The following is a 27,168-nucleotide window of genomic DNA, read 5'->3' as shown; positions in this document are numbered from 1 at the left end:
GCAATAGGGCCTTGCCGCAAGTTTGTGGGGGAACAACCTATAGTCTTGGCAATAGCATATACATTTTCTCGTTCTTTCTATGGTCTCCATAGACTTTAAGTGAGCATTGGTAGTTCAAGGGGTTGGCAGTGGAGTGACTTCACTGAAAAGTGAAGGGAATTAAAAGTGAAGAGCAAAGAAGTTGACCACTCACATATCATGTCATTCTGTAGAAGCACCTGAGGAATTTAGGAATGCTGGTGAGCAGGCAAGACAAAGTTATAACTAGAACAGTAGTAAAAGAACACATCTCATGTTTACATGCTAACAATGAGGTACCTAGCAATGATACCAAGAGCACCAAACTTCAAATGTCAGCAATCAAATGTACATTAGAGTAAGTTTGAACAATCCTGTAGCCCAGAAGCATAAGTCTACAGTAGAGTTGGACAGTATAGGCCTGAGTGTGAGGTGGACTCCAAGTGGAGTCAGGAGAATTAGGGGAGAGCAGGGGCAGCCGTGGCTGGAGCAGGATCATAAGGAGGGGGACAGAGATCCTCCTTGGGAGTAGAAGTGGGGAGCAAGGCAGGAGCCAAGGCCAACTCTTCTTTAGAGGAAGGAGGGTAAGGGGCAGTGAGGCCAGTAACAAAATAGGTCTCACCCAAACAGGGGACTTCTCAACCACGCATTGCCATGTGGTGATATATGGCACTTTGTCTGGGTGGCCCCTGGCCTCATAAGTTACAGTATGTACCCTGTAAATGGTGGGAAGATGAAAAGTTCCCTCCTTAGGCCATGCTATTTTATAGGTGGGCCATTCGTTCCTGCAAAAAATAGTTTGCGGGGATGAACAACCACACCCACGTCTTCTGCAACTCAGCAAATTTCTTAAAATGGTTCAAGACCAAGCCCAGTGGGGTGCTCTGTGCCAGTTCCATCCTAGGACTCAAAGAAAACTTTGTATGAGAGGACGAAAAGCACGAACAGAAGGGCATTCCTGGGAAAATGAAAACAAAATGAAAAGGCTGTCTCAGACTGTCTTCCTCCCTGAGCATGGGAGGCCCGCAGATCCACAGCTAGTTCAGAATCCAGATGAGAATCCACAAGTTCTCCTGCTTCTTCTGGTAGGGAGTTGGCAGTGTCCAGCAATGGCTCTGGAATGTCCCTAGATATAGAGCCAACCAATTAAGATAAAGGTCACCTACCCCTCCCTGGAATTCCCCAAATGGGCTTTAAATTGGGCCTGGGAGCTCACCTGAGGGGGGGGGAGGTCTCCATCTTAGTAAATGGTAGTCCCCTGTAAGTCTTGCAAGATGTGCTGATGGGTGCAATAGCAGTATGACAGTTATGGCAGGATTCTTCTACTCTCTGGATTTAAGAACTGTTCTACATGTAAATCTGGCCAGGCAGCCATGGCTTGGAAACTCATAAGCCCTAGGCCTATGAACTTACTAGTATTTTGGTAAATGGGCATAATGTCAATTTGCCTTCTTAATACATAAGTCTATAACTTCTCAGTCTTCATAAGAGAAGTGTTTTGTGCAGTAAAATGAAGTTAACATGGAAACCTACAGAAGTGTGGCGTGCTCAGACATAAATGGGACATGTCTGTCACACCTCTTCACACTTAGCTCAGAGAACATCTCAGAAGACAGAAGGTACCAAGTGTAAGAGCTAGACATTTATTTTATTTATTTCTCTTAAAAATAAAAGGGTGAAAATAAAAAAAAAACAATTTTGAAACCATGTAGTCAATTAAGACAAACAACAGATGTGTAGAACAACGGAGCAGAAGGGAGGACACAGACACACAGGGTCGCTACCTGGATTTGAAAAAGTTGTCAGATACAGATGAAGTGGAGAAGAACATCTTTACCAAGTGGTGCAGGAGAAACTGCATTCTACACCTACAGGGATGGAATTAGATCCATATTTCTCACCTAGAAGAGAACAAAAATCAACTCAAAAATAAAGCAAAGGCTTTAAAATAAAACCTGAAGTGCTTAAACACTTGGGGGGAAACGCTTCAGGGTGCATGCACAGGCAACAACTTTATGAAAAGGAATCCAACAGATCGGGAAATAACCCTGAGAACTGATAAACGGGGTTTCAGGGAAGTCTCAGCAGATGCAGACAGCCTAAGTATGGGGACAATCTTTGCCAGCTCTCTTTGACTGGCAGCTAATGTCAACAATATGTAAATAACTTCAAATTTTAAGTTTCCTATACAAATTTAGGATTTTCGTTTTCACTCTGTGTAAATGTTATTGGAATTACTATGAGGTCACACTGAATTTGTAAATGCCTTCAATTGGAGGTCTTTACAATATTTATTCTTCTGATTCAGGAGCATGGGTAGTTTTCCCATGTTCTGGTATCTCTCATAGCTCCCTTTTTTATCAGTTTCTTAAAGGGGACTTCCTTTTCTTGGTTAGGTTTGTTCTCAGATATATATTATGTGTGGCTTCTGAGATTGGAACCATCTTCTTGACCTCCCTCTCATTAAGGCTACCGTGTTTCACACTACCATTTTGCTGAAAGTATATGGTTTTCCGATATATAGATCACATCCTGCAAACAGGGATGCTTTTACATTTTCCTGTGCTTTCTGTATCCCTCCTTATTTCCTCCTCTTGTTAATATTGCTCTAGCTAAACATTATATTGAAGGGGAGAAGACTGAGCAGACTCCTGGTCTTGTCCTTAGTGAGAAGCTTTCAGTTTCTCTGGTTTAGTGGTGGCTGTAAGTTTATAAGTCTCTCTCTGTCTCTGTCTCTGTCTCTGTCTCTGTCTCTCTCTCTCTCCTTTTTAAAAAGATTTATTAATTATTTTTTTTGTATGTGAGTATACTGTTGCTATCTTCAGACACATGAGAAGAGGCCATTGGTCTCCATTACAGATGGTTGTGAGCCACCATGTGGTTGTTAGGAATTTAACTCAAGACCTTTAGAAGAGCAGTCAGTGCTCTTAAGTACTGAGCCATCTCTCCAGCCTTGGCTATAGGTTTCTTGTTATATGTTCTTTATTATTTTGAGATCTAGTTCATCTTTATCTTCTCCATGGCTTTCATTATAAAGGAATTGGATTTATTGAAGGCCTTTTCTGAATCTAATACAATCATCATATGATATCTTTCTTGAGTCCATTAAATGGAGAATTACATTTATTTATTCATATATGTCGAATTGGAATAAAACCAACTTCATATGACCAATGATTTTTTTATGTCACCTTTAATTTGTTTTGTAATTTTTGGTATATAATTTATTATTCTCAGCACTTGAGAATCAGAGGCATGTAGATCTCCATGAGTTTGAAGCCAGCTTGGTCGATGTACTGAACTCTAGGACAGCCAGGATTACATAGAAAGACCCTGTCTCAAAAACACCAAAAATGTATTGTATTTTTAATGATATATATGTGTATATGTGTGTGGAGAGGTATGTAAACACAAATGCAGTGCCTATGGAGGCCAGAAGAGGGTGTTGGATCCCTGGAGCTGAATTAGGAGTTGTTGTCAGTCATCTGACATGAATATTGGGAAATAAACTCTAATCCTCTGGAAGAACCATGTGCATGTTCAACTGTGTTCACAGAACGTTCACAGATAAACACTGGAAAAACCAGGAATGAGAACTGTACAAGATTGTCTCTTTAATGGAGGAAATGAATATCTGTTTTCCACCCACAAGGCTGGGAGTGGATGTTGTTAATAACCTTTATTCTCTGTAGACCCAGGCCTCACAAATCACCCAAAAAATTTAATCCCAGATCTCCCCCCCTTAGACTTTTAGTTTGAACTTTGTTTTTCAGTCAATAGAACCCATCATTAGAGGAGATGTCACATGTACTTTATAACCTGCTGACCTCTACACTGTCTTGTTCAGAGACCACACCAGATTAGAAGCCCATCTACCATCTTCATGGTAGAGGTCACTTGTACTTTTTGAGTTTTGATGTCATCATGCCTTAAGCTTTATTGTCCACATTATATTGGAATAATTGTTGCCAGGAAACTTTTTTCCAAAATTGTATTGGATTTAAATATGTTTAAAATAAACTGACTTGGTGTCAGACTCCAGAAGTTAGAAGTAGCACCGATTAAGTCAGGCTAAACTGAATTTTCCTTCTTGCTTCTTGCACAACATTTCTTTGCAGGAAATAAAACTTGCAGGGACCATAACTGTTTGCCCCATTTCCCCACCCCTTCACCCATCTCCTGCACCCTTCATAAAAGACTTCCACACATGTGTTCATCAGGGTAGAGGTCTATAGTTTTCCTCCTCCTCCTTCTCCTCCTCTTCCTCCTCTTCCTCCTCTTCCTTCTCTTCCTCTTCCTCCTCTTCCTCCTCTTCCCCCTCCTCCTATCTGATGTTGGGATTAGGACAATACTGTTTTAATAAAAAAGGCTTAGCAGCATAGCTGAGTTTACTATTTTGTCTAATAATTTGAGAAGCATTGGTTTAGTTTTTTAAAAGTCTGATAGAATTTTGGCATGAATTCATCTGGTCCTAGGTCTATTTTTTTTTTTTTAAGTTTAGAAAATTTTAAGACAGTACAAGATACTTTGTGTACTGATAGTCTCATCATTGCATGTATGTGAGGAAAAGAAAAGGGAAAATGCAATGGAATTAGTAACTAGTATTAAGTAGTTAAGTGAAATAACCAGTTGTGAAGAGAAACTAACCTATTAAAACATTAGAGACAAATGCCAAACACCCCAAGTCCACTCAAAAGTAACCAAATTGTATATATAGCCACACCAATAGGCAACCACACCCATCGCTACCTATACCAACTTCCTCCTAAGAAAACACACACGAAGACTGTAATTTGCGTTAGAAGATATTAGTCCCAACTTTTAGATTGGAAGAGCACTTAAGGGTGGAGGAGGATGGAAAGAGGGAAACGAGCACACGTTACATGACAGCAGCAGAGGGGGTGAAGGGTCAGTAGCAGGAGAGAAGGGGGCAATATGGCAGATAGTGCAGCAGGAGATTAATAAGAAGCAGTAAAATGACATATATGCATGAAATTGCTGGCATAAAACCTATTATTCTGCATACCAATTTAAAAATTAAAATAAAAACCAACCCATGATCTGTGGGGCTGGCTCAGTAGGTGGGCTACGTGTTATGCGAGAATGAGGATCTGAGTTTGAATACATGGAACCCACTTAAAAATCCAGGCACAGTGTATCTGTATCCAGCACTGGGGTACAGACAGGGGGATACTGGGGGCTCACTGGTGAAACAATTCAAACCTGGGCTGGAGAGATGGCTCAGCAGTTAAGAGCACTGACTGCTCTTCCCAAGGTCCTGAGTTCAAATCCCAGCAACCACTTGGTGGCTCACAACCATCTGTAATGAGATCTGATGCCCTCTTTTGGTGTGTCTGAAGACAGCTACAGTGTACTCACATATAACAATAAATAAATCTTAAAAAAAAAAAAAGAAAAAGTAACCTGGTTTTGTAATGATTTGGGGCATCTAACTCCTCATAGACAAATATAAATAAGTAAATGTATACGTATAAATAATATACACAAAACTTGGTGTGATTTAAAGTAGAAACATTTACAATTTGACAGCAAGTCTTTATTTGACCTCGTTTAAGTTATTTAACTCAGTAGTTGCACAGCTAGAAAACCTTTTTTTTCTTCTGTTTTGAGACAGAATCTCTCTGTAGAGATTCTGTCTGGTCTAGAAATCAGGCTTTGAACTCAGAGGGATACATCTGTCTCTGTCTCTTGAGTGCTGGCCTTAAAGGAGAGTGCCACCATGCCAGCTTAGAAACCTGTTGTAACTAACCAATCAGAAACCACATGGAGTTTGGCATAAGAACAAGGGGCCTGTGAGATGGCTCGGTAGGTAAAGGCACCTATTGCCAAGCTGGAACCAGATCCTGGAACCAGATGGTGTAAGAAGAGTTGTTCTCTAGCCTCCGCATGTGAGATGTGGCAAATGATTACCATTCTGGCTACACACACAGAGAACAAATAAATAAATGTAACAATAACAACAAATTACAAATTAAATTACAGTATATTTTTAATTAGAAAAATAAGAAAGTATCCAAAATGGTTAGGAGTTTATAGCAGGACTAGTTAAAGCTTTGAAACACTGTTAACAACTGGAGGAAAGATGCAAAGTTATACTAAAAAAAGAAACAAAATTACACAGGTACATCCCATTTTCAATTTTGAATTTATACATGTATGCATGCAATGTATAAATAACAAATGGGGACAAAATGCACAATGGTCTAGCTTTTACTTTTTGATTTTTGTTTAATTCATTATAATTTTATCTTTAAAATTCCTCTAAACTTTCTAAAATTAAAATCTGAAAAAGATAAGTATTAATTTTAAAGGATTCTTTACCTACAATAATGAAAATAAAATTGTAAAATAGGAGAGGATGGTTGATAGGAAATTCCATTTGGCTAGGAGAATTTTAGACTGAATATTGGAAAAAGAAAAGAAAACCCAGCTAGTAACAGGCACTCTGAGTCAGGGTCTGTGCACTGCAGCTGCTTTGATGCTTCAGTTCAGCCTTTCACATACAGCCTAGTGTCAGGGGTTGTGGTGCTGTGATCATTTCAAAGAGAAATCTGGGCCATCTAAGCAACTTGGTCAAGGCCACTCCGAGATGGATAAATGGACTGCCTTGCCCTGAGTACCAGGAAGATGTTAAGCAGAGTTAAAAATCTGTTAAAAAAAATCACAACTTGTGTTAAATTCTTTAAATTTAGATTGTAGAAATTTTCTCCCATACCCATTTTCTTCTAAGCGAAGGTTCTGGGGGTGAGGCGATTCTCTAATGACCCTTACACCACAGCCAGTCACTTTGAAAACTCCCTGGGCACCTTGAACCTGCCATGCAATCACAGCCACTAATTTGGTGGCTGTAGGTACGGACAAATGGCTGTGACTGGTTCAGACGTCCCTTCCAGGGCTGTCAAGGCTCACGGCCAAAGTCCCAGGTGCTGCTCGCAGCCTTAGTCTCCCTGCTGTTGTTTTCTGCCAGCTTTGGGTAGTTAAGAGTTGAGCAGGTACCAAGGGCCCAGCAGTCATTCAGAGACCCTGGGGTAGGACTCTGTCTCTGGCCTGGTGGGAACTAAACTCCTTCAGGGTCACCTAACATTCATAAAGGCTTGTGATAGCAACAACAACAAAAAAATGTTCAAATGGCTTCAAATAATCCTGGTAGAGCTTTACGATATAGATGTTGCATAGTGTCAGAGAAAACTCTGATTTCTTGTGTCTTTGCTCCATTGAAAAGCATGCCATACCTGTAAATGATCTGACTTTTTCAAGTATGAGGGCTGGTTACGGCTGTATTTTATGTGTTTACAGTTGTGTTTTCTTTCACTTGACTTCATTTCTAGAACTACGGCGTGGCAGGACAGGTTGTGGAAGACGTGCCGGCGTCAACACACATAAAGTTGCTTCTGTATTCCAGGTGTGTATTGGGTGCTGGAGACAGGGACAGAGGATCTCCATCTCATAATTTACACTCATTTGGGGGACAATTAGACAAAATGACCATTGAAGCATGAAACATTAGATGGTGAGTGGGTAGAACACAAGCTACTAGAGAAGGTCAGGAAGGGTCAGATTGGCTCACAATCTGAAATTTGAAGGAAGTGGCTCAGGAAAGGTGAGTGGATTGTTGACAGAAACACTGTAACACTGTTACTTCAGGCAGAAGAGCTAGCAAGGGTAAAGGCCCTGGGGCAGATGTGTTCTTGTTGCGTTTGGGGAGCAAGGGGTGGGGCTGAGCAATTTGGGTGGACTTACAAAGGAAAAGGGGTCAAAAGAAATGGAGTGTGTGCAGATAGCATAAACTTGTCCAGCCTAAAAGCTGTTAATTAAGAACCTGTGTATTACAGCTGAAAATGCAGCGACTCACTGAGTTAGGACAGAAGGGAAGAGAAATTTGTGGCACCCATGTGGAGCACAGTGCAGACCACCAAGACTACTGCAAGGCACACAAGTCACATTCCTGAGTGGATTCCAGACTCAGCTTAGATGTAGCACACTATAGTCACGGTGTGTTCCACAGTACACCCTTTCACTCACACATCTTACATGCAAATATTCATTGCAGAAAGTCATTGGTCTGGTTTGAGGCCTCTGGCTTTTTCTACTCTATTAATACTGGATCTTCACTGGAACTCCTCCAAGACATCCTGCTGTTGCCCTGTGTCATGGAGATCCTGCAGATTTGGATGTGCAGGACAGGCCCCTTTGTGCACTCCAGCAGTTCACTGATAGGGTAGATGTTGGGGTGGGCCGTCTCAGAACCGTGGGTCTGGGCCTGAGTGCTAGCTGAGCTAGTCACCCTATCAGTCTCCTGCACCCACACCACCAGGGCAAGCTTCAGCAGTGCCCCAGCTAGGTGCTGGGCCTGCTCTCCGGATGGAAAGTTTTTATAGGCTACTTATTTTACTTTAGGGTCTGGTCTGTAACTTAAGGATGAAACAAGATCGCAGTAAATCCTGCCCAACAGTTTTGGATGACCGAGTTAGGTCTTATTGCTATGAAGAGACACCATGACCAAGTGACATTTATAAAAGAAAACATTTAGTTGGAGTTGGCTTACAGTTTCAGGGGTTTAGTCTATTATCATCAAGGTGGGAAACATGGCAGCCTGTAGGCAGACATGATGCTGGAGAAGGGGCTGAGAATTCTACATCTTGATCCAAAGGCAGCTAGAAGGAGACTGTTTTCTGCAGGCAACCAGGAAGAAAATGAAATTCCACACTGGGCAGAGCATGAACATAGGAGACCTCAAAGGCCACCCCCACAGTGACACACTTCCTCCAACAAGGCCACACCTCCTAATAGTACCACTCCTTGTGGGCCAAACATTCAAACTCTTGAGTCTATGAGGGCCAAACAAACTTATTCAAGCAACCACAATAACGATCAAAATCTCTCTCTCTCTCCCTCCCTCCTTCCCTCCCTCCCTCCCTCCCTCCCTCTCTCCCTCCCCCCTTTCTCTCATTCTGTCGCTCTCTTTCTGAGGCAGGGGTTCTTTGTGACAACCTCTTAAGAATGCTGGAAGGGGCCTGGAAAGGGGTCTCAGAGGCTCAGAGTGATGGCAGCTCTTCTGGGTTTCATTTCCAGCACTCACATCAGACGCCTCACAACTGCCCACTGTTAAGTTTCAAACCCAGAACAAGTAGCTGAGGTGCCTATATAACATATCAATTCAGACCTGCTTTTTCTCCCAGCATCCCTCAGTCCCTATCTGTTACAGAGTATGGCTGGCATACCCCAATCTCTCCAGCCCCAGAGCTGGGCCGACCTTCCCCCAGAGGCTCTATCCTATATAATCCAGACATTTTGGTTACTGGTTTATGCACCTTTGGTCTCCTGGCTGCGGTACTTGGTTAACCTGTCTCCCCTCTCCCTTCCCCTCCCCTTCTCCATATGTGGTTCAGGATCATGACCATTCTGGATTCTTCCACATGTGTCTGCCTCTGCTGCTCTGCTCTGCTCTCCAATATATCTATAATTAACGTTCTCCTCCACTGTACCTTGGAGCAGTCCTTTCCTTTCCTTTTTATTTACTTATTTTGTTCATTCACCTATAACTTCAGCTCTGGGGGACCTTATGCCCTCTCTGGCCTCCAAAGGTACCTGCACTCACTCACTCACTCACTCACTCACTCACACACACACACACACACACAGAGAGAGAGAGAGAGAGAGAGAGAGAGAGAGAGAGAGAGAGAGAGAGAGAGAGAGAGAAAGGGGAGGGAAGGGGAGGGGAGGAAGGGAGAGAGAAATAATAAATAATAAATCCTAACAGAAGTACAGCATTTCACTTGCTAAGGAGACTTAGAGCATATTTTCACACCTTACTTCTTAAGTCAGAAATAAGACAACCATGTCTTATTTCTGATCTTAACAGGAATGCTTTGATTTTCTCTTCATTTAGCATTATGTTGGCTGTAGTCTTATAGAAAATCTCTACTATGTTATGATATGTTCTACAGTCTTTTATTAAGGATTTTAATGCTCATTAGGGAGATTTACCTGTAAGTTCCTTTTGTGTGTGTGTCTTTACTGATACAGTACTGACTTTATGAGAGGACTCTGGGCATGTTCTTTTTCTGCTTTATAAAATAATTTGAGAAGCATTGCTATTATTTCCTCTTTAAAGGTCTACAAGAATCCTGACTTGCATCTCTTTGGCTCTGCACCCCACAGGGCAACTTTGGAGGAGTTGGTTCTTTCCTTTCATACATGCAGGCCAGGGGTCAAAATCAGGTCATCAGTCTTAGTAGCAATTGCCTTCCCCTGCTGAGGCATCTCTCTGGCCCTCTACTCAATTTTTGTTCTTCAACTTCATCCAAGTTGTTTCGTGGGAGTCATTACTATGGTACTGGTAATCTGGGGGAGGAAATGAGTTATTTTTTTCTGGTTGCTTGAGTCTTAAACTCAGGCCTGCTTGTCTTGTTAGGCTGTTAGTTGAGACTGCTGATTTGAACTTGTTTTTGTTTTGTATTTTTTTCTTCAGGTCATATGTCTTCTTTCAATGCACTGTTCAGGAATGAGTATACTGTGTAGTGTTGTGATGATTTTTTTTTTCTTTCTGTTAGACCCTTGTTCCAGATATCAGACGGGATTCCCAGTCCTCTGCTAAGAGTCGAGCACTATCGGTAGCACCAGCCAATGGCCAGGCATGAGCCTGCTGTGGCTATAGAGTGATAGTCACCTACAACGCATATAGCTGTTACATATCAACTGTTGAATCAAGTAAGAGAGAGCTGATAATGCTGTGTATGCTAACATATTAGTTATCATGATAAACATGGAAAGAACATGAGTGAGGAGCAGTGAGCTATGTGAGTAATATGGTACACTAGGGGAGAAACAGAGGAGGGCAGTAACTGGGAATAAAGAGGGCAAAGAAAATTAGGAGGAGGAGGAGATGTGGGAGTTTTGATTACCAGAATAAAAATATGGGGTAAAGATATAAACCCAGATATCAATTCAGCCTTTGGGTTATGAGAGAGGTAGCTGTAGGAGAAGATAGAGGGAGGAAAGAAGAGAGAGAATAAGAGGGAGAATAAGAGAGAGAGAGCAACAGTGCTAGCCTTCTACCTTGACCTTGGGTATTATGTAGAAAAGGAATATGGGTGTGTGCAGTGGTAGGGATGGGGTCAGGATGGAGGAGGAGTGTTTTATTCGTATAATTTATACACATTAATCCAGTGTATTTTGATCATATTCATCCATGATTGTCCCCCAACCTGGTTGTCTCCCAAACTTCATATCTTCTATCTGTTGTTGTTGCTACTGATAGCCCCTGAGTCCAATTAGTACAACCCATATATGCATGAACGTGGGTATATCCACTGAGGCTTAGACAGCCTAAGCTCTCTCTCTCTCCCTCAGCAACCATGTACTGTCAATAGCTCCTCCATCAAAGCTGGGGCCTTGGAAACCCTTTGACCGTTCATGTTGGAATTTTGACTGTGGTGATCTTGTGCAGGTCAGCACAGTGGTTATCAGTTGATGTGTGTAACTGCTATGCCATATTCAAAAGTCAACATTTCATAGCACCCCTTTCTGTATGCTATCTCCTACACTCTTTCTACTAACTCTTCCTTAATTTTCCCTGAGCCTAATCTATGTCTGATATAGTGTAAGTTCCTATAAGTACTGAAGAAACTTACATACAGTGGGGGCTCCCTACAGGATCCTGGATTAGACACAAACCACACCCAAACACCTATTTTCACAGAGAGATCCTTTATTAAGCAGGGAAGGAAAGTCAAAGTGGCTGCTCTCTGACCCAGGCCGCAAAAGAGCTTTGAAGGACCATGCAGGTCTAATTTTTAAGAAGAGAAAAGGAGAGGTCTATGTTAGAGTGGGCTAGGATGCCGTGGTACATTTTGATTGGACATGATAATTAGGTGAGCCAAAAAAGGCTTTTGATTGCTGGACTTTGGGAGTCAGCCGCAGGAATGAGTCTGGCATAAGACAGTGTTCAGCTAAGGGACTACAGTTTGATGGCTAGCTTTAGGGATGTAATATATTGTTTATAAGGGAGAGAGACAAGGCCTGCCAGTGCCGTGTTTGCTAGAGCCTCTGCTGTTTCCTAGAGTCTAGGTTGTGATTGCAGTCAACTGCTGGAAGCTGCCAGAGTCTTGCTTTTTCACACGAGGAATGAACTCCTGGGGCTAGGGAGATGGCTCAGCCAGCATTTAAGAGTATTTGCTGTCCTTACAAAGGACCCAAGTTTGGTTGTCAGCACCTAGATCCTGCAGCTCACAGCCACATGTAACTCCTAACTTCAGCTCTTCTCCAGGGGATTTGTTGCCTTCTTCTGGCCTCTGTGGGCATCTCCACATTAAATCTTGTGGGTCAGGAGGATACCTCATCTGGTAGAAGAGTTCACTATGCAAGCAAGCATTACAATCAAAATTCTATGCCTAGAACCCACATAAAACTGGAAGCAGAGGACTCCAGAAAGTTTACCTCTGACCTCCAGACACACACTGCAGCCCAATGCTTTCACAATCATATGCATACACCACTCACACAAAAATAGTTTCTATAAGAAATAATTAAGCCTTGAGGTGAGGGGAACTGCTCATTTAGTTAAATGTTTGCCTTGTAAGTGTGAGGAACCAAGTTAAAATACTTAGAATCCACTTAAGAGGAAAAGCCTAAGTTGGATAAAAAAAATAACAATAGCATTTTATTTAAAAATTTCAAAATTCAAAGTGATACATCCAAAAGTTAATGGAAAATGTACAGAGTAAAGTAAAAAGCTGGAAGCTGTGGTATGGGAAGGCTTTCCCATGGAGATGCGATTAAGGCAGGCCACAAACTGAGGGAGCCTTTGGCATAGCGTGTTGTTTTCAGAAGACTGTGTTTCTGATTAACATAGAAGGTGACTAGTCACCATGTTCATACATTTAGGTGTGCTATAAACACAGTCCGTGAACGAAACTGTGCGAAGATTTCTGAAAGCTTGTGAGGAAACTCCAAGCATCTTATAAACTCTGTTCATCCACAACATGGGCTGTTGTGGAATGGCTCTTGTGCCCCTCCCAGGTGTGGTAAATAGTCGGTTAGCTGCACATTACTCATTTCACAGTTCTTATGTAGGTGATGCCTCCAAGCACGGGTGATCCTTTTCACTCTATACAATCTGAACTTATGTGACCTTGCCCTTGTGGTTATATACAATTTGTACTCAAGTGAACTTTGCTCACATGACCTCAGACTATAAATTCTCTGAAACTCTGAATAAAGATGGCTGTCACACTAGGCACCCTAAAACCTTTCCTCTCCCCATTGCTTTTTTCCCCTTTTTCTTTTTCCTTTTTTTTTTTTTTTCTTTTTCGTGTCTCTCTCTGTGGTCCTGGTTTCACTGAACACTCTGCAGACAAAGCTAGCTGGAAACTCACAGGGATCCTCCTGCTTTGGCCTTCCGGTGCTAGGATTAAAGGCGTGCACCACCATGACTGGCCCCAAATTGCTTTTGGCTGTGATGGTTATCAAAACACTAGAAAACAAATAAGGACAAATGGAGTGTAGATGTCAAACAACATGAGTACAAGGCCTTCGAATGTGTGCTCTACAACATGCATGCCTGTTCAACACTAACTACATTGCAGTACACTAACAGGGAGACGCCCTGCATAGCTAACATGGTATGTATCACCACAGAGCAGAACGTCTGTGCCTCAGTTTGAAGCCGTGACATTTGTACTGTAGTTTTCTCCATGTGGGGCCCTGGGGCGATGGTCATCATACTGTATGCACTCTTGGATCTCTCCTAACTATCTTGGCAACTCTCTCCTGTACCTTTACCATGATCAGGTGTAGGCATGTACCTAGAACACAACTGAGACATTTGAACATTTTTCTTGCCACTTTACCTCCTGAAACTACAATTTACTTACCCGAGACCCAGATTACGTACTTAAAAATTGGAGTTGATCATAACTGGACGAAGTTCTGATAATAAGTGATGTGAGAGCTCAGCTGTAGATGGGACAGCTCTATCCATTTCCTCACTGAAGGTGCAGGGAGCATCATAGATGAGGGGTGGGAAGGATGTGAGAGCTGGAGACTGGACTGGACGGGGAGAGCTGTGAATTGCTGCCCTCTGACATGATATGCCTGTCACACTCACAAACTCAGAGCAGCTAGTGCTACTTTTCAAGACCTGAAAAAACAAAACAAAACAGCAACAACAACAACAACAACACAAATTGGCCCACCTCCAGAAATAGAAGAGGAGATCACAGGTAAGCAACACAGGCTGAGGAGCTATTGTCAGAGGATAGCCAGAGGGAGTAAGTAGTCTTTGAGGGATGGGGCTGTTGGTAGGTTGTCCAGTCTACAGTTTGTGACCCAATATCCATGAGCATGCAGCAGTCCTGATTGATCTCAGTGGATAACTAAAAACAAAACAAAAAAAAATGATCATGAAATTGGGAAGAGAGCATGTTGGAGGATATTGGGAAACCCTGCTACTTAAGGTTGAAGTCTACCATGTCCCAATAGCTCTTCTGAGCTCGGCACAGAATGGATGGACTCTCTTTGGCCAGCAGGACTTCCCTTCTCTGAACTTGTGTGGGAAGCCCAACCCTCAGACTCTCTACTTGAGAAAGGTTGAGTAGCCTTTGGCAAACCTATAAGTTCAACTTCCTCTTTCCAGATAAGAACCCACCCCCAAAGTACCTGGGATTCCTGGGATGCCTCTCCACACAAATGAGGCATTCACAGTACATTAAGCTCCAGTCAATGATTTTACATTCACCCTGAAAACTCCTTCCCATTCTCCGAGGTCCATATACAGCCCTTGTTTGCCCTGAATATAGTGTATCCACACCAGTTGTTTCACTAAATATGGTTTAAGAGAGCTATTTTCTAGAGTATCATATAAAACAGCTGCAATGCTAAAATCCTTGGAGAAGACCTCCCCTAGACAATATGTACACATGTGTCTCCCTGACCCCCGGAGCACACTCACCTCCCAGCTGGACATGGATTGTGCAGACCGCACCTGTTCCAGGCTCCCCTTCATCCTTCCATCCCAGTGTGCAGCTTTGTCTGAGCACCATGAGGGAGGAAGAAAGGCCTGTGAGGAGTTAGAGCAGGGGCAGAAATTGGGGAGGATGTGGTCAAAACCATTTTATACATTTATGAAGTATTCAAAGAATAAGTCAAAAATGCTTTTTTTTTAAAAAAAAAATTGGGAATTGGTGCTGGAGAGTTGGCTTAGTGGTTAAGAGCATGACTGACTTCTCCAAGGACCTAGGTTTGAATCCCAGTACCAACATGGTATCTCACAAATGCCTGCAACTGTAGTTCTAGGGGCTCTGACACCCTTTCCTGGTATCTGCAGGCACCAGGCATGCACATGGTGTACAGATATATGTGCACAGAAATACACACAGGACAAATATCCACATATACTAGTATATTAGTCAGGGTTCCCTAGAGGAGCAGAACTGATAGAATAAAAAAAAAGTATTCTCTCTCTCTCTCTCTCTCTCTCTCTCTCTCTCTCTCTCTCTCTCTCTGTGTGTATGTGTGTATGTGTCTGTGTATACACCCCTGCAGGCAGGGAAAATGGTCCATTAAGAGATAAGAATGAAACTCAGCTCAGTCTGATTTTCAGGCACCAGTGCTGGGCCAAGACATCAGAGTCTGACCCAGATCAGTTTACTTTAGTCATATTTAAGCACAGCAAAATTTTGGAGAAAAATTTTTTGATAACAAGTAACTCGGTCCCAAGCATACAACAAATTTAAGATACATTTAAATTGAAACTCTTTATAAAGTACATCTGGCTTCTTTCACAAACACATGTACCATTGGCTCAGAGATAGTGGCCAACACTTAAGATCTGGGGAGCTTGACTGGGGTAAGCATCATGTCTGTGGGTGTCGGAACTGGCCTGGTCCTGAGATAGCACAGAAACCACTTAGGCTATTTTAAGGTTCAAATGTCATCTCGCACAAGTATGAGTTTTATAGCCTAGAAGTAATGCTTAATGTTTTAGGAAGAAAGGGTTGGGATCAGTAAAGCATAAATTCTGGAAGATACGGGCAGTGCCTGGCTCATCAGACAGCAGAGGATCAGGAGATTGTAAAAGAGATTCATTCCCAGCATTCTAGGAGGAGCAGGCAAAACATCTCCTTCCTTTGAAGAATGCTCCTATGTTTAACTTTCTTAGCTTTTCCAGTGCTTCTTTGTGTACACAAAGACATTTTTGCCCAACACACACACACACACACACACACACACACACACACACACACACACAAAGGGGACTTATTGGAGTGGCTTCCAGACCATGATCTTGCCAGTCCAACAATGGCTGTAGACCAACAGAGAGTCCAAGGATCTCATAAGGATCCAACAGTTATTCAGTTCATCAGGTTGTATGTCTTAGCTTTTCTTCAGGACAGTCCCAAAGAAATAGGCTCCAAAGCCAGTGAAGAAATAGACTAGCCAACCAGGGTGAGGCAAGCAGGCTAGGAGGGAGAGAGCTTCCTTTTTCCAAATCCTTTGTATAGGCTGCTAACAGAAGGTGTAGCCCAAATTAAGGGTGGATCTTCCATCTCAAAATGTCAGATTAAAAGTGGGTCTTCCCACTTCAAATGATTTAGTTAAGGAAAAAAAGTCCAGATGTAGTCAAGTTAACAACCAATAGTAGCCATCACCACATAAAATGCTATTAAAAACTTGGAGCTTGTCATTAGTTACTTGTGCTTAAAATTCAGCTGTCACTTTTCAGTCCTGTGATGCTGAAGGTCTGGTCCCTAGGGTCCCTCATATGCGTCAGTGTTCCAGTTACTGTCTTCATGTTTGTTCTGTATGTAGAGTTATGCTATCTATGCCATGAGTGAGCTGTAAGTGCCATGTGATAAACTACCCATATACATTTGTACAGTTTGGTTAATGTCTATGTATCTACCAAACAAGAAATTTCAAGAAATTTAGGGGCTGGAAGCATGCTCAGCAGATAACTCTATCACTGAATAGGGTTCTGTTCACAGCTCCAACAACAACTATCTTACAATCATCCTTAGGACTTGTTCCAGGGGAACCCCTTTAACAGGGCCCCAGACCTTAGTTGACCCCCAGACCTTGGCACAACTGACTCCTGGTGGAAATACCACTCAGACCCTAAAACTCAGCACATAGACAGTACCATGCGCCACAAAGAAATCAAAATCCTAATCCATCAAGGTCCATAGCTTTGAGAAAGTCTCTAAATGTACTAACCTTGCCTTTTAGGCTCTGTATGTCTGCTTCTGGTTAACTGTTCTTGTTATCTGAAGTATGTCAACCCAGAACATCCCCCCCCACCCCCATGGTGACTGTCGACCCCTGCTCAGAGGACAGGCAGTCTCTTAGTTCCCATGTCCCCTTTGCCAGTAACTTTCTCCTCAGCACAGGCCAGTAGCCTTCTCTCCTTCTCCTTTGTCTCTGGCCTGTACTTGTGGGCAAGCTTAAGTAGTTGGGTAGCTGTTTGCCAGTCCAGTTCCCCTCTCCCCCCTCACACTTGGAAGATCATTCTGGCCCTCTTCTCCAGCTGAGCAACACCCCCAAAGGAAAGAAGACCAAGGGCAGAAAGGTGCACCATCCCCTGCCGTCATGAAGACACAGGAGGCCAAAAAGGAGGTCAACCCTTTGTTTGCGAAAAGGCTGGAGAACTTTGGCATTGGTCAGATTATCCAGCCCAAAAGAGACCTCACATGCTTTGTCAAATAGGTCCTCTACATCAGGCTGCAGCAGCAAAGGGGCATCTTCTATAAGGAGCTCAAAGTACCTTCCGCCGTTAACCAGTTCACCCAGGCCCTGGACTGGCAAACAGCTACCCAGCTACTTAAGCTTGCCCACAAGTACAGGCTAGAGACAAAGGAGAAGCAGCGAAGGCTACTGGCCTGTGTTGAGAGGAAAGCCGCTGGCAAAGGGGACATCCGAACTAAGAGACTGCCTGTCCTTGGAGCAGGGGTCAACACAGTCACCACCTTGGTGGAGACCAAGAAGGCTCAGCTGGTGGTGATTGTCGATGATGTAGACCCCATTGGTTTTCCCGCCTGCCCTGTGTCGAGGGTTCCCCCTACTGCATCATCAAGGGAAAGGCCAGGCTGGGGCACCAGATCCACAGGAAGACATGCACTGCTGTTACCCTCACACAGGTTAAGTCTGAGATCAAGAGTGCTCTGGCTAAGCTGGTGGAAGCTATTAGGACCAATTACAAAGACACAAAGACAGCGAGCGATCTGCCACCACTGGGGAGGCAGCCTCCTGGGTCCTAAGTCTGTGGCTCACGTTGTCAAGCTGAAAAAGGCAAAGGCTAAAGAACTTGCCATTAAACTAGGTTAAATGTTCAGTGCTAAGTTTTCTGTACATAAATATAATTACAAAATTATCGTCCATCCAAAAATAAAAATCACCCTGAGAAAGGCTCAGGGCTACACTGGGAGCCAGAATACCCAGTGTAGTGGTCTCCCAGTTAATGGAGACTTTCTTTTGGCTTAAACACATGTCTGAGCAGTCTTCTCTGGTGGATACCCCACAAAACCATCAGCTTCTTCTGACCTGCATGAGCACTAGGTTAGCACATGGTTCCCTTCATATTTAGACACAATTCAATGCACATATAATAAAATAAATAAATCTGTTTCTAAACAAGGCTCATGTATACGTTGCTCACAGAACCCTTATATTTTGCATATAGGAAATGACTCAATTGGTTTTCCAAGCATTTGTACCATTTTATACTCACTAGCATATATGAGAGATGTGATTTTTGTCTTGGTTCACCATCAGGTGCTTTTATCAGTGATGATTGTTTTCTCATTATAGTGTGTGTGCATTGCCTGTAGCTATAGGCTTATACAGATTTCATGGTTGCAGGATAGAAATTGGTGTCTTTTCTCCTGCTTATTTTCCCTTTTTTTCTATCTGCTGAAACATCTTTTCAACTTATTTGCTATTTAAAAATTATGTTTTTTTCCCAGCCACAAACCTTTTGATCTACAATGTGTTCTGACAGCAAAATATGCTAGGTAATGGTGGTAAAAGCTCATGGGAAGCCGATATCTGATGTGACACCCTCCCCTTTATTGGGGAGCAATGTAGACAGAACCCATACCTGACACTACTTGGCCAAGAACCAGAGACTAGGTAGCCCAGAGACCAAGGGGAAAACCAATTACTTCTGGAGAGAGAGAGAGGGGGGGGGGAAGTGACAATAAATTGACCCCTATGATACTCTGCTATACTCACAGTTCCAGCCACCACCAGAGAGGCTTCTTTCTATAGCAGATGAGAACAAATACAGAGACCCACAGCTGGCTATTACTCAGTGTGAAGGCCTCGGAACACACAGTTCTAAATGAGATGTCTCCATCAAATCTCTCCCTTCAGAGCTCAGAGAACCATGCAGAAGAGGAGACGACTGTTGGAGCCAGAGGGGATGGAGAACGCCAAGAGAACAAAAGCTCAGTAAATCCACTGAGCGAAGCTCATATGAACTCGCAGATTCCCATGACGTTCAAGCTACTGTTATTGTATAAATGGTCATGTCTTAGCAGATCTGTCTTTGTTTTTTCTTCCTTTTTTAAAAAAAATTATTTATTTTTATTTATATGAGTACACTTTAACTGTCTTCAGACATGCACCAGAAGAGGGTATCAGATCCCATTATAGATGGTTGTGAGCCACCATGTGGTTGCTGGGAATTGAACTCAGGGCCTCTGGAAGAGCAGACAGTGCTCTTAACTGCTGAGCCACTCTCCAGCCCAGGTCTGTCTTTATAACATTATTATGTGTGTCTTCCTCCATGATTTTGATGTTTCCCATGAGACTAAGAAGTACATCTATTACCAGACCACAAAAACTTACCTTTATGCTTTCTTCTAGAAGTTATTTTTTGAGACAGGGTATTTCTTTGGAGATCTGGCTGTCCCAAAATTCTATATGGAGACTGAGCTGGCCATAAACTCAGAGAGATGTGTGCCTCTCAAGTTCTTGGATTAAAAGCATGCATCACCACATGCAACTTTTCTAGAAGTTTTATAGTTAGAATTTTTTTGGGTTTTTTTGTTTTTTTGTTTTTCAAGACAGGGTTTCTCTGTGTAGCTCCGGCTGTCCTGGAACTCACTCTGTAGACCAGGCTGGCCTTGAACTCAGAAATCTGCCTGCCTCTGCCTTCCAAGTGCTGTGAGAGAATTTTATATTTGGATCTATTGGAGTTACAGACAGTTGTCAGCTGCCATGTGGTTGCTGGGAATTGAACCCAGGACCTCTAGAAGAACAGCCAGTACTGCTAACTGTTCAGCCACCTGTCCAGGCCCTATATTGACAATTCTTAAACATTTTCAGTTACATATAATTTTATTTTGCATCTTTGAGGATCATATCCCAGCCTTGGCCCATGCCAGTCAACTGTTCCGCCACTGAGCTCAGCCGACAGATTTCCAGGGGAACTTTGGAAACATTATAGAAAAAGAAAAGTCTAAGTGTCCTATGAGGAAGGGTTCTTGGGAGTATTGCCCTCTTTTTAACAATACTGTCAATTCTTGAATCAAATCTCTCCATGTCTACAGACTGTTCTGCTTTCTCAAGAATATTTTGTAGCTTGTAGATGTCTTATCAGATAGCTCAGGTATATGAGTAAAGTTTTAATCATCACCTGAAGTTCATTTCTATGTTTAATTGACACATACATATTCATGGAGTGTACTGGGTCATTTCTGTTCACTCCTTTTCTCGCATATCTGGGAGAGCTATGAAATCAGTGTGACCTATGCACACAGTGACTAATTTACTCTGCCCTCCCTGCATCTCTGCCTGAGTGCATGTATAATGTTACACCACTGATGCAGACTCACCAACAATTTCCATTTTCTCACCAGAAAACTCTTGCCAGAAGACTCATGATTTGGTGTCCAGTGTGTGTGTGTGTGTAAGTTAGGTAAAACATCAATAATTTTCTCTAATTGTACATAAAAGTCCTATAAAATATATCAGGGGTACACTATATACATGCTATAAAATTCAACCAGCTTGAATCTATAGGTACCTTTCATAGAGTCACATCATTAACTTAAGCACACTGCAAAAGCAAATGTAGCAAACTTTCAAACCAGCTTCTATGGAGTTAAGTTGAATTTCCTTGTTCTTTCTTTTTTGAGAGAGAGAGAGAGAGAGAGAGAGAGAGAGAGAGAGAGAGAGAGAGAGAGTCTAACTATACATTGGATGTATATGTGGAACACTATGTAGGACAAATTGTCACCGAGGTCTGCCTGCAAGGATGGAGAGTGAAGCAGCATCCTATAAACATTAGCATTGCCTGACTCACTTCAGTCTCAGTCATTGGAAATGGTTATTATGGGATGTACATAAACTGTGGAGTTTCATTAACTGGTCATTCATTTCTTCTTTTTTATTGGAAAAGGAAGTAAAAACATTTTATGATAAAATTGAAGATTTATATAGAAAATATTTCTGACAATATTGAAGAAAACATGTTAAAATTGACAACTTTCATGGAAAATTAAAGAGTAAAATGGTAGACAAAAACATTGCCAAATTAATTGAAAAAGGAAATAGAAACATTTTATGATAGAATTGGAGATCTACATGGAAAATATTTCTGATACAATTCAAGAAATATATAGAAAAACATGTTAAAATGAAGATTATCATGGAAAATAACACAGATAAAATGGTAGACATAAAAAACATTACTAAATTAATTGAAAGAGGAATTACAAACATTTTCTGAATAAATTGAAGATTTACATGAAAAATATTTCTGTTGAGGAACTGAGTCCATTGATGTTAAGAGATTTTAAGGAATAGCGATTGTTGCTTCCTGTTATTTTTGATGTTATATTTATGTTTGTGTGGTTACTTTCTTTTGGGTTTGTTGGAAAAAGATTACTTTCTTGCTTTTTCTAGGGTGTAGTTTCCCTCCTTGTGTTGGCATTTTCCATCTATTATCCTTTGTAGGGCTGGATTTGTGGAACGATATTATGTAAATTTGGTTTTCTCATGGATTATCTTGGTTTCTCCATCTATGGTGATTGAGAGTTTTGCTGTGTATAGTAGTCTGGACTGGCATTTGTGTTCTTTTAGGGTCTGTATGACATCTGCTCAGGATCTTCTAGCTTTCACTGTCTCAGGTAAGAAGTCTGGTGTAATTCTGATAGGTCTGCCTTTATAAGTTACTTTCCCCCCTTACTGCTTTTACTATTCTTTCTTTGTTTAGCTCATTTGGTGTTTTAATTATTATGTGCTGGGAGGAATTTCTGTTCTGGTCCAGTCTGTTTGGAGTTCTGAAGGCTTCTTGTATGTTCATGGGCATCTCTTTCTTTAGGTTAGGGAAGCTTTCTTCTATAATTTTGTTGAAGTTATTTACTGGCCCTTTAAGTTGTAAATCTTCACTCTCTTCTATACCTATAATCCTTAGGTTTGGTCTTCTCATTGTGTCCTAGATTTCCTAGATGTTTTGGGTTACAAGCTTTATGCATTTTGCATTTTCTTTGACTGTTGAGTCAATGTTTTCTATGGTATCTTCAGCATCTCAGATTCTTTCTTTTATCTCTTGTATTCTGTTGTTGATGCTTGAATCTATGACTCCTGATTTCTTTCCAAGGTTTTCTATCTCCAGAGATGTCTCACTTTGTGATTTTGTGATTTTGTCATTGTTTCCACTTCGACTTTTAGATCCTACATGGTTTTGTTCAGTTCCTTCTCTTGTTTTTTTTTTTTTTTAATTCTTTAAGGGATTTTTGTGTTTTCTCTTTAAGTGCTTTTACCTGTTGATCCATGTTCTCCTGTATTTTTTTTAAGGGAGTTATTTAAGTCCTTCTTGATGTGATTTTAAATCCAACTCTTGCTTTTCCAGTGTGTTGGGGTATCTGGGACTTGCTGTGTTGGGAGAACTTGGTTCTGATGTTGCCTTGCAGCCTTGGTTTCTGTTGGTAGGGTTCTTGTGCTTGCCTTCTGCCATCTGGTTATCTCTGGTGTTAGTTGGTCTTGCTGCCTCTGACTGGAGCTTGTCCCTCCTGTCGGCCTGTAAGTCTGTGTCCGTACTCTTGGGAGACCAACTCTCTTCTGGAAGGGTCTGTGCACAGAAGGCTATAGAGATGCCTGGCTCCCTGGTGCGAATGGTGATGGGAAGGCTCCTGTCTCAGTTGCTTCACTGATCATATGCCCTGTGTACTCCTATCTGTTCCCCTCCAGAGAGACATTGGAGAGAAGGTGGAGATCTCACCTCCATGCTCAGAAGTGAAAGCGCTGCTAGGAGATCACTCTCTCCTGGGGGGTTGTGCACAGAAGGATGTATAGCTGCCTGGCTCCCTGGGGCAAATGGCATTCATCTATTTTGTAATCACATCTTAGCCAGATCTGACACCTACCGGTTAGGCATTCTTCTTTATAAAATAGTTACAATGCACTGAAAGTGATTTTCTACTTGTATTGTCACCTGCTATGACTGGTTACTCTATGTCTTAATGAGGGTTTTACTGCTATGAACAGACATCATGACCAAGGCAGCTCTTATAAGGACAATATTTAATTGGGGCTGGCTTACAAGTTTAGAGGATCAGTCCATTATCATCAAGGCAGGAACATGGCAGCATCCAGGCAGACATGCCACAGGAGGAACTGAGAGTTCTACATCATCTGAAGGCTGCTAGCAGAATACTGGCTTCCAGGCTGCTAGGATGAAGGTCTTAAAGCCCACACCCACAGTGACACACCTACTCCAACAAGGTCAGGTCTTCTAACAGTGCCACTTCCTAGGCCAATCATATACAAACTCCCTGCTCCCCATAGGCTTGTCCACACGTGAGTCAATGGAGGCCGTACCTAAACATAGCATAATGCAAAATACATTTAGTCCAACTTCCAATGTCCCCATAGTCTATAGCAGTCTCCACAAGGTTAAAAGTCCAAAGTTCAAAGTCTTTTCTGAGATTCATCCAATCACTTAACTGTAATCTCCAAAGCAAGACAGGAGTTTGCAAAGTTTGCAAAGTTTGCAAGCTGGGCAAACTAGTTTGCAAGCTGGGCAAACTCCAAATGCTGCATCTCCATAGCTGATGTCAAACCAGTCTTCAGATTTCCAACTCCTTTTTTATCCTTGTTGACTACAACAAACTTCTTTCTCCTGGGCTGTTCTACTCTCTATTAGCAGCTTTCCTCAGCAGATAGCCCATGGCTCTGGCATCTCAAACATCTTGGGGTCTCCAAGGCAACGTCAATGTTTTTTATGGTTATTTTAGTTTTACATTTCAAATGTTACCCCCTTCCTAGTTTCCCCTCCACAAATCCCTTAACCCATCCTCCCTCCTCCCTGCCTCTATGAGGGTGTTCCCCTACCTACCCACCCATTCCTACCTCACTGTCTGCTTTAGTATTCCCCTACTCTGCGGGCATCAAGCCTTCAGAGAACCAAGGGCTTTCTCTCCCATTGATGCCAGATAAAGCCATCCCCTGCTACATATACAGCTGGAGTCATGAGTCTCTCCATGTGTATACTCTTTGGTTGGTGGTTTAGTCCCTGGGTGTTCTGGTTGATTGATACTGTTGTTGACAACTTCAATGTTAAAGAGTCTTTTTTCAATGTTTGGCATCCACAAATGATCTTCTGGGAAACTCCAAAGGGCTTGATATCACTTCTCCAGCTCTGCCCTCTATAGCATTCTAAGCTGAGGTTGATCCACTCTACTGCCACTGCTGTTCTTGGTGGTTCATGATACTGGCATCTCCAATACACTGGGGTCTTCCATTGCAACTAGGCTTCATCAATAACCTCTCATAGGCTCTCTTCATGGTGCCAAGCCCCAACTCCTTTGCATGACACCTTCAGTCCTTGGCCATCAACTGCAACTGAGGCCACACCTTCACCAATGGCCTTCCATGGCTTCTCACAGTGCCAAGCCTCAGCTGCTTCCTATGGCCTCTTCATACCTTCAAAACCAGTACCACCTGGGTGACTCTTACACATTACCAAGTACAGCTGCTGCATGAGGTACAACCTTGACTATCTCTAGAACACAGTTTCTTTGTGCTCACAGAAAACATTTACCAGAAGATTTCACCTCAGTGAAGCTGGTCTCTTCTTAATCACCACTAATTTCTTAGCTCCAGCTAACCAGCAACAATTGTCCCAGTAGTCCCTTCTGTTCTGGACTCTAAGGCCAGAGGCATGTGGCCAAAGCTGCTGAGTTCTGTTGCTTGCTGGGACTGGAATATGGCATTATCACCAGCTTTATGTTTTCCAACTCATTCACTGTCTAATTTTGGCTGTACTGAAACTTTCTCTGTAGACTGACTTTGAGCTCAAGAGATCTGCATACCTGTCTCCTAAGCTCTGGAATTAACAGTGTGGTTCACCAAGCCTGGATTTAAGTTTTCTTTGATCTAGAACTTTCTCTGTTCTAGGCTGGCCTTAAACTCAGAGATCTGCTTGTCTTTCCTCCCTGGGATTAAAGGCTTGTACTTCCATGCCTGGATGTAAACTTAGCTAGGTAGGTTCCTTCCCCAAGGTCACTAATTTAATTTAATTTAATTTAATATCCTTGAACACAGGATTCAGCTCCATTTTACTTCTTGTTGCCCCTTTAATACTAGAATCATATATCTTATATTTTTCCTTTTTCAGTTTGCTATGTTTAAAATGCTCTTCATGAGACTTAACCAGAGAGAACAAAGTCTATAATGGGTGTTTCTGAGACTTCCTTTGTCAATACAATTAATCAGAGTCCCTTCACCTTAGCCTTAGGGAGACTCTTCAGACAACGGCAAAGAGTAGCCACATTTTTCACCAAAATACCACAAAACAGTCTTTATGTCATGTACTGAAATTCTCTGAAACCTCTTGGTCCAGGTTAACACAGTTTAAATTACTCGCAGCAACAAAGTCTTTCATATTCCTACTAGAATGGCTCATTAAGCCCCATTTAAAGTATTCAACTGCTTTCCAAATCCAAAGTTCCAAAATCCATATTATTTAAAACAAAAGCATGGCCAAGCCTATCATGGCAATACCCCAGTCCCTGGGACTATCTTCTGTCTTAGTTAGGGTTTTACTGTTGTGAATAGACATCATAACCAAGACAACTCTTGTAAGGACAACATTTAATTGGGGCTGGCTTATAGGTTCAGAGATTCAGTCTGTTATCATTAATGCAGGAACATGGCAACATCCAGGCAGACATGGTGTAGGAGGAGCTGAGAGTTCTACATCTTCATCCGAAGGCTGCTAGCAGAATACTGGCTTCCAGGCTTCTAGGATGAGGGTCTTAAAGCTCACATCCACAGTGACACACCTACTTCAACAGGGCCATACCTTCTAACAGTGCCACTCCTTGGGACAATCATATACAAACTAACACTCCACATGGAGGCAGTGGTGAGGCTCAACAGCCATTGGGAAAGCTGGGCTGTGGGGAGGAGGTACTCCAACCTCCAGGACTCCTCTCTGGGTCTCTCTCCAATGCCTTATCCCTCACTGCTTTTCCTGTTGGAAAACTTTCATAGCAAAGGTAGACCTCAATGATGCCCAGGTTCACAGGACGGAAGGAGTCTGTATAACAGAAATCATGAAAACATTGTAAGGAGGAATAAAGGGAGAACTGCAGTTCAGGTTGACAAGGGGAACATGATGTTTGTGAACTCTAAAACTGCCCATCCAGTGCTCCCTATGAAGTCCAGACACACCTATGGTATTAACTCATCAATCACTGGCTTGCTAATCACTGTGATTGAGGTCTAGCCATGGGATGGACTTTGGAACAGAGACCACTGGTACACAGAAAAAGCAATCAGTGAGTGAAAAAGAAGAAATAAAATACAGCAAAGGGAGGGAGATGCGGCACTAGAGACGAGGTTGGCTGCCAGATGACATGAGTGGTGACATACAAAGTGTGGTATTGGACTTTCCTTCTGTGGCCTTGACAAGCACCATGACCAAAGCACCTTGGGGAAAGCAAAGGTTTCTTGTGGAATACAGGTCACAGTTCATCCCTGGAGAAAGTCAGGACAAAGACTCAAGAAGGAACTTGAAGCAGATACAATGGAGGATGAATCAGTTCTGAAACAGTGTTGGGGGCCAGGTTCCATCTTGTGAGCTGGTGGGTGTGGCTGAGACAGCAGTTACAGAGGACTGCT

At 42.3% G+C, this 27,168-nt stretch overlaps 1 protein-coding gene across 1 annotated transcript in view; it reads left to right on the top strand.

The window, feature by feature from the left end:
• Window positions 1-17,625: 17,625 nt before the first annotated feature.
• The window catches only part of LOC127664580 (uncharacterized), an 84,010-nt gene continuing 74,467 nt past the window's right edge, over window positions 17,626-27,168 (top strand). Inside the window, exons 1-2 of the mRNA XM_052156630.1 lie at window positions 17,626-17,652; window positions 17,743-18,048. Coding sequence (XP_052012590.1) covers window positions 17,626-17,652; window positions 17,743-18,048 — 333 coding nt within the window. The remainder of the gene's footprint in view (window positions 17,653-17,742; window positions 18,049-27,168) is intronic.

The sequence above is a fragment of the Apodemus sylvaticus genome, chromosome 14, assembly GCF_947179515.1.
Source record: "Apodemus sylvaticus chromosome 14, mApoSyl1.1, whole genome shotgun sequence".
NCBI lineage: Eukaryota > Metazoa > Chordata > Mammalia > Rodentia > Muridae > Apodemus > Apodemus sylvaticus.
Note: the sequence above shows the minus strand (reverse complement) of the source record. Positions and strands in the feature narration are given on the sequence as shown.